At 37.5% G+C, this 7,634-nt stretch overlaps 2 protein-coding genes across 2 annotated transcripts; one reads left to right on the top strand and one right to left on the bottom strand.

Moving 5' to 3' along the window:
• Positions 1-499: 499 nt before the first annotated feature.
• Positions 500-4,539, bottom strand: si:ch211-214p13.8 (B- and T-lymphocyte attenuator). The gene is made up of 6 exons (XM_067603762.1): positions 2,888-4,539; positions 2,207-2,539; positions 2,075-2,113; positions 1,850-1,987; positions 1,724-1,755; positions 500-1,319 (listed from the first exon to the last, which is right to left on the bottom strand). Exons 1-6 carry the CDS (start codon positions 2,979-2,981, stop codon positions 1,044-1,046), a joined length of 912 nt encoding a protein of 303 aa, XP_067459863.1. The 5' UTR covers positions 2,982-4,539; the 3' UTR covers positions 500-1,043.
• A 193-nt stretch (positions 4,540-4,732) lies between these two features.
• On the top strand, positions 4,733-7,578 carry si:ch211-214p13.7 (uncharacterized). The gene is made up of 4 exons (XM_067603763.1): positions 4,733-4,901; positions 5,636-5,655; positions 5,739-5,776; positions 6,100-7,578. Exons 1-4 carry the CDS (start codon positions 4,882-4,884, stop codon positions 6,274-6,276), a joined length of 255 nt encoding a protein of 84 aa, XP_067459864.1. The 5' UTR covers positions 4,733-4,881; the 3' UTR covers positions 6,277-7,578.
• The last annotated feature ends 56 nt before the right edge of the window (positions 7,579-7,634 follow it).

Below are 7,634 nucleotides of genomic sequence, written 5' to 3'. Positions count from 1 at the left end.
TTAAGTGCTTATTTCTATTAACCTTGTGGCAAATCAATACTATTCTTTCTTGTATGTTATGTAACTTGCTGAATGTATGACCACTGTAACAAGAATATCACTATACAATCTACACTTCCTCAGTACATAAGCTTTATGTGGTTGAGCAGAGACAAGGCTTCTGCTGCCACAAATGATGTGAATATCACAAATGTTTGTATCACAAAGACCCCCTATAACTTCCTGTTTAAACTAGCCCACGCTGGTGTGGTCGACAGGCTAGGTGTTATGTTTCCTCCAGTGTCGGTGCAAAACACTGAGGTCTGTATGGAGGAAATGAACCAAATACAGTTTTAATCAGATAAAACAGTGGTCTAGTGATATATGTTTGTGTATAATTCTTATATTCTTTCATTAAAATATCCAAATAATCCTCTCAACTAAAGGGATACAACAGTACATATTAAAAACACCACATCCATTCACCTTTCAGACCACAAAATATTTCCACAGTCACAAGTGAAACAAAAATATATATTTCAGATCAGCCGATAATTATATTCAAATGCTTTTTCGCAAGATCCAGACAATTCTTTAATTACAGTCCTCATACTTTCAGACAGAAGTTTGTTAAATAAGTATTCAGTGAATCTACACATGACAAATCTACTTATCCACTCCCTTTTTTATACCACTGCCAAACTTTAGGCCAACAAAGTTAAACAAGACAATAAAATCGCTCCAAGTCACGTAAATGAAATTACTATGGGTAGAAAAATAACAAGAAAGTAACAAGAAATGAATGATAAAACCTGAGGGAATAAAAACAAAACTGCTTTTGCTCTAGCCAGGTTAATTTTAAATGACTGCACTGCACATGTAACCACAAGCTTCCTTCTTCTTCCACAGTGTGGTTGATTGCTTAACTTCTCTGCCTGTTCCATGACACCAACACATACTTCTTGTGTCATGGAACAGAGTCATGGCAGAGAAGTTAAGCGATCAACCACATAATGTACATTTTTAAATCCACATTTTTCCACTGTATGATAAATCAAAAATGTTCAGGGCACATTGATGGTGGCATATTGTGGTTTTTTGTCTTTTTCAGTTGAGGTCCCCTGCTCTCTGGCAGGCATCATGGACTGTGTATGGTTGATGGCAGCATACACTGCATTGTCTGATGCTTGACTTTTATCTGCTGTGGGTGCCACAGTAGGCTGGTTCCCATCGGTCATCAGGGAAGGTGGTGTGCCTGCAGTAGTTGAAGAGAAGTGCACGACAGAAATGGAAGAGGTACTCCCCTTGCAGCACTCTGGAAGCGTACGAGTGGACATTTCCTATGACATCAAAACACCAGAACAAGATCAGATAAGCCAATGAAACATTCCCACATGATACCATTATGACTCTTCAACATCAGGAATAGTTCAACATTTTGGGATGTACGTTTATTTTCTTTAATGCCGAGAGATAGATGAGAAGATTGATACTACTTTCATGACTATACACGAAATATGTAGCCAGAGCCAGCAGCTAGTTAGCTTAGCTTAGCATAAAGACTGTAAACAGGGGTAATCAGCGGCTCTGCCCAAAGATAACAGAATCTGGATAAAAGCCACTTTAACCCTTTAACACTTTCTATCTTGTTTCCTCTTCATCTAACTCTTGGCAAAAGAGCAGATTAGTGTATCTCCCAAAATGAAAACTATTTCTTTTAAGTTAGCAACACTTCAAGACATACTTGCGCCTTTTTGAGGTTGTAGGTCAGTTTTCCTGTGAGGAAGACAAAAGAGGAATTGTTTAGGTGGTAAGGTCTACAAATTGTGTTACAGTAATCTGGGCTGTGAATACATATTAATGTTCTTACGTTTAAAGCCATGAAAACCCAAGAAAGTTAATGCTGTCAATGTGATGATCAGAAGAGCAAAGCTAACAACGATGAGGAAGTAGGGTAGCCAGGACATGTCCTTATCACCATCACCATCAGCACTTGGTGACTCGTCATCTACAAAAGAAGAACCGGATCAATAGTCCTAGATAGTGTTTAGCCTATTAAAATCTATGTAAATAATCTAAAAAAAAAGGGTCTTACCTGCACTATAGTCAACATTTTCAACCCCCTGGTATATGTCTATGTGGAATGATGAAGAGTATATTGAATTAACAGTTAAATAAGACATCTTACAGGTACTTGTGGGCAGTGAAGGAGAAATAAACAGCCTACCTGAAACTGAGACATTGATGGTATGACTTATCAGCGAATAGTTGTTTCCTCTCAAATCACATCTGTACAGGCCATCATCATGAGTGGAAATCCATTTGAAAGTCAAAAAAGATGTCAGTTTCTTAACATCATCGTCACTCTGTGTTATTTCCACATTCTTCGTATTATTTATCTGTTGACATGTAACTGTGTCGACTTGTTTACACCAGAAGACATTTAGTGATTGTCCACAGTGTTTGACAGTACATCTGACTGTCAGATTTTGTTGTGGGGCAGTTTTCCGTATCGTGCCTCTCCGGACAACCAGCTTAGTTTCACATGAAGAAGTCGAGTCTGAAATTTAAAAAAAAGAAAAGAAAAAGTATTACACTCAAAACTCAGTAAACTAACTCATTCTTAATTGTAATCTTCGTTTTTGTCGAGAGGCTGTTCATCATTTCAGAGATTGATACAATATAACAGAAAACTGTTTCTCAATGTTATAGTTAATGCTGACAAATATATCTAAAATATTAGTTTTTTTCCTGTAATGAAAGAAATTTAATCACATGTTCAGAGTGTAACTATGTTATTTTGAAGTATACATCTTGACTGTTGTGTTAAATATATTATTCTAAATACAGTTCATTAACAAGACATGAGTGTATATGTAAAAGAGAATTTAAGAGCGTTAAGACTTACCTGAAGGTTTTCCATAGATGGACACAAATGTAAAACAGCAAAATACCAGCAAAAAGCCGTATGAAAATCTACCCATCAGTCTTGACATGTTCATACCCTGAAACTTCAAAGGTAATTTAAAACTGCAGTAACAATATGTGGCTCATTTCACTTTGTGACAACTTCACCACTTCCTGACCTCCCACATATGGTCTCAGACCTTCCTGTACATGTGTGCATTACAGCACAGTTTTCGATTTGTTCACAGATAATAATTCAGTGTATGTGTATTTATGTAATTTAATTGTGGAATGACGGTTATGGAAAACATTTATCCCCTGACATATACTGTGCTGGTGGAATTTACTACACAGGCCTTTTGTCATTGTGTTTACCAACAACACTCCTACTTTGTCCTAAAGCGGCTCAGGTGGCCTTTAAGTTCAGCAGGAAGTCGTGGCATCCCGGCTTTCCATCAGACAGAGGCTACATGCAGTCTTGTAAACAGCTAACATCGGTTTTCAGTGTGCTCCAGAGGCCATGTGAATGTTCCCATCGTCTTTATGAAATAATGAGAGGCTTGCTTGCTTCCCTTGTCCAATCTGTGCAAACATTTGCAGCTCCCGTAGATGAAGAAACAGCCCAAAATCTGTAAGGACAAACAGCTACTGTGGTGTGAATAAACACAAATCTATTTATAAAAAACTAAATATATGTCTCTTCATATACCTCATAAGAGGTGTGAAAGATGTGTTGCCTTGACACTGCACACAGTAAGAGTGGTTGGTTTTTTTATTATTTGTTTCTTTTCTTTTAATATAACCAGCAGATGGTGTAAGTTGACAATTATGAATATAATTGCCTAGTGGTATGTGAATCGCTGTTACAACAGCACCCTCCAGTGTAAACAAAATAGTACTTTAATCTACTGCATGTGAAATTATGTTTGTGTTTAGATAGAATTCATGTAGAAATGTAGAGTTTTTTGTTTTTTGTATGTTTGTTTTTTAATCTATCCAATCTTAAACATCTTATATTTGATCAACACTTTGAGTACAGTGGATCATCCTCATGGTCAGTTGCTTCTTTGAGACCTTCCCAAACTGATTTTTACCATTGTTCCTATTACAGGAATATGTCTGGATGATCATTATATCTGTAAAGTTTTATTTCTACTTGAGACAGAGATGTGGTTTGTGAAGTTAAATAGACTTTCCACTGAATGCGAAAAAAGGTCAGTAACTTCCTCATATTCCTCATCAAGAAAATTTGCACAATCATGCAAATGAGACAATGCAGCAACAAGAACAAATGTTACGGGTCAGCTCACCAATATACGCTTTACTGACCACTTGGAGCAATCTATAGCAATGCAAATAGTTTACTTGTTAATGTTTTTCAGACAGCTGCTGCTAAGACTCTTGCCACCCATTAATACAGACAGGATTAATAAAATGTTATTTTACAAGGCTCAAAATTCAAAAATTACATTTGAAAAGCTGAATAGCAATGTATCTTTCCTGAAGCAAAGTCTTGGCAACTCAGAAATATCTACAGACTTCACTGTTAAAAGTTTTCATTTGGACAATTTCTTCAGTACAAATCGCTGTTTGTTGTGTTTTGGGTGATTCAGGTGAACTGACCCTTTGATGTATTTGGGATTTTTCTTTGGTGAATGCATACGTGTGTGTATGCAGGCATGCATGCATGAGTATGCGTGTGGTTTTAGAAACCATGGTGAACCAGAAATCAATATTAGCACACATAGCCCATTGTATGGTTCCCCCCCCTTCCTCTCTCGCTCTAGCTCTCTCTCTCTCTCTCTCTATCTCTGTCGTTGTCTCGCTCTTCCAGCTTTCTCTTTATTGTGGCCTGTATGCAGTCACATACAGCAGCAGCGAGATCAGAGAGATCAGTGTCTACTACAGGGTTAGAGTTGCTCTTCAGCAACCGAGCACTGCTACCTGCCACCTGTGTGACATATAGTCTGAACATCCAGAACCTGCCGGCACATCATGGGAAACTGTACTTCAGGGTGAGTAATCATCCATACATGCACATTGTAGAGAGTAAACTTACATGTGGTAATTCAATTATAAAGAAAGCTTCATTAAAACTACTACTTGAGGGTTTTATTAGAAGAACTGAAGACAATCAAATAACAATATAGGAAAGCTGAAAGCACTTTATGTTTTAAATGAAACGATATTGTATTTTGACTGTTTGGCAAGCAGCTTCTGCATTTTGTCTCAGCGAGGAAACACTGGCTACTGGATAAGATTAGACCGCTTCAGCTAGTGTGTTTGTCAACAAGAAGAAAACATGAAGAATTTCACTCAACGGCTTTGCAATTTGTACGACAGTATGTATTTGTTACAACGTGAGCTGAGATCTTGACCTAAAAGCATGTTAAGTTCTAGGTCCTGTGCAATTAGTCGCTGACAGACAGTTGGTCACAGACAGATGTGGTTGTGCGCATATGTAGAGTTTCCTGTTGCAGCATGAGCTGTCATCTGTTAAGCTGTCAAGGAAACACTGCTGTTGGGTAAAACCTACACTTCTGAAAAGCTGTTGCACATCCTATTTATATTATTTTTTATCACAATTTATGATGTGAAAGGCACAATGATAAGATTTTCAGTCTTTTAAACATATTTATTCCACACCCATGGGTTTTATTTCTGTTTGAAAGAACAGATAAATGCTATGTTGATCTGAATGACTGTGTCCTCGATGTGATCTAATATTTTCCATTTGTTTTATTGTCAGGACAAAGAAGAAAAGGAAAGGTAACACTACATTTATAATACTATTTAGTATATAAAAACTATATACAGCACAGTATTTTATGTGTTTACATTTTCTGTTTCAGGGGATTCTGCAGATGATAAAAGCAGCACAGAAAATAAGGTAGTCCTGCCCATGTTACATCAATGTTAAGTTCATTGTTGTTGAGCATAAATCTTCATCGTTATCAGTGCCATGGGTGTGTTGGTGAGCTTTTATGATAGCACCGTCAGAGGTGCTGCCTTGATAGATTTGCATATTATGTGAACATTAGAGTGAGGCCTCTGTTGTAGCTAAATAAAACTGTAGGACTGTTTCATCTGCAAAAAGTCATACCCACTAACCACATCACAAATGTGATGCTTGCAAAAGCACTGTATGAAAATGTAGAGTAAATGAAATGTAACAGAGGTATTACCAGCTCACTCTGTGTTATCTCATGACAGCCTAATGAGGACGTTACATACGCCTCTATTGACCACAGCAGTATCCAAGGATCAAGAAGAACCAGGGAAACCACTGACGATGAATGTGACTACGCCATAGTTAATATCCCAGCTGAACCTGTATCCGAGTGCTCATCTAAAGAAGAATGTTCAGACGATTATGTACTTATGGGGTGAACAGAAACAAGAGGAAAAGTTCATCTGAGCTACATTGTAAGATGCAGGACTGGTAGACAAGAGAAAGCGTCTAATATATTGTAATGGTGTGCAAGAAATGTCTAGTTGAACTGCCAATCAAAGCTTGATCTTCAATTAGGAAAATCTGACAAAATGAAAAACAGAAACATCCACAAACAACAGCAGCTGGTTGTGGTAATCCAGCCCAGAGCCGTTTCTCTCTGCTTCTGAGATGACCTCAAGCCTGAACACAACTGTGATGTTCCTTCCTGAAGAGGGCAAACTTGCACCGTTATTGACGTCTTTGCAGAAGAAACTCAACCTCAGGAGATTCTGGAGTTTTTAAGCCTGATGTGCCTGGATTCCTGAAATGTCATGACATTAGCAACAATCTGGAAGTAAAGGCAACTCACCCTGGTGTTGTGCCTGAATATTTTTTTCCACTCAAGAGGGTTAATCAGTTCTACAGATCTTCAAGAACAGCAACGTTTCCAAAACAGGAAATGCAGTAGCTTCTGACGTACCACTGCTGGTTACACCATGCCACCATAAAGCTACTGTATGTCAAATTTGTATGTGATTATACCACCTTTTAAATTATTATTACAAAACCTTTTATTGTGGTCAGCGTGTTTGCTCCTCAGAACTATTGCACACCACCCAAACATACTACAAATAGATATTTAAGACCCCACAACCTGAATGATTCAGAATCTTGGGTGTATTCGGTGACCTGAATGACTCAGGGGTCTTTCAGTATTTAATGTGTTGCTTTCAGTTTTCGGGGGGTGCTGACATGCCTTGCTGTCTGTGACAGTGTATCTGTTAATACTTCCACCAGCAGTCACCAGAGTCAGAAAAGCTCAACTTAGAAATGGAACGTTTTAGCCGTCTAGACTGGCCTAAATTTATGTTGTTTACATGCTCACATACTGTTCACATAATAAATGTGTGCGCAATTTGTGCCACTGCCACATTATCCATTTCATGATGAAGAATGTAATTTTTATATAATTTGTGTCCACAACACATGTTGTAATCAGCATTTCTAGAGTTTGTGCTCATTTTGCAATGTAGTACTCCTGAGAACTACTGCACACCACTCAATATACTAGATAGATATTTAAGGCTAAAGAATTTATATTTTTTATGTTTTGTATATGTATGCAAGGCCTGTATCTAACTGTGAGATTATTTATATGTTTGGTTAGGTGGTAGAGTAATAGTAGTAGTACTGAGAGTTGCCTTTGTTTCATTGTGGGAATTTTGATCTTTTTTATTGATTAAAAGTCTGACAAGTGCCGCTTTTGTTGATTATTCTGTTGTATTAATCAACTGCATTTCTAAAAAATATTTGA

The sequence above is a fragment of the Thunnus thynnus genome, chromosome 11 (genome assembly GCF_963924715.1).
Source record: "Thunnus thynnus chromosome 11, fThuThy2.1, whole genome shotgun sequence".
Taxonomy (NCBI): domain Eukaryota; kingdom Metazoa; phylum Chordata; class Actinopteri; order Scombriformes; family Scombridae; genus Thunnus; species Thunnus thynnus.
This window is presented reverse-complemented; position numbering and strand designations above follow the sequence as displayed.

Coding starts and splice junctions, on each gene's coding strand:
- si:ch211-214p13.8 (XM_067603762.1), bottom strand. CDS start 2,981: ATGAACATGTCAAGACTGATGGGTAGATTTTCATACGGCTTTTTGCTG. Junction 2,114..2,206: donor CATCAATGTCTCAGTTTCAG/GTAGGCTGTTTA, acceptor CATTCCACATAG/ACATATACCAGGGGGTTGAA. Junction 1,320..1,723: donor ACAACCTCAAAAAGGCGCAA/GTATGTCTTGAA, acceptor TTGATGTCATAG/GAAATGTCCACTCGTACGCT.
- si:ch211-214p13.7 (XM_067603763.1), top strand. CDS start 4,882: ATGGGAAACTGTACTTCAGG. Junction 4,902..5,635: donor ATGGGAAACTGTACTTCAGG/GTGAGTAATCAT, acceptor TTTTATTGTCAG/GACAAAGAAGAAAAGGAAAG. Junction 5,777..6,099: donor AAAGCAGCACAGAAAATAAG/GTAGTCCTGCCC, acceptor ATCTCATGACAG/CCTAATGAGGACGTTACATA.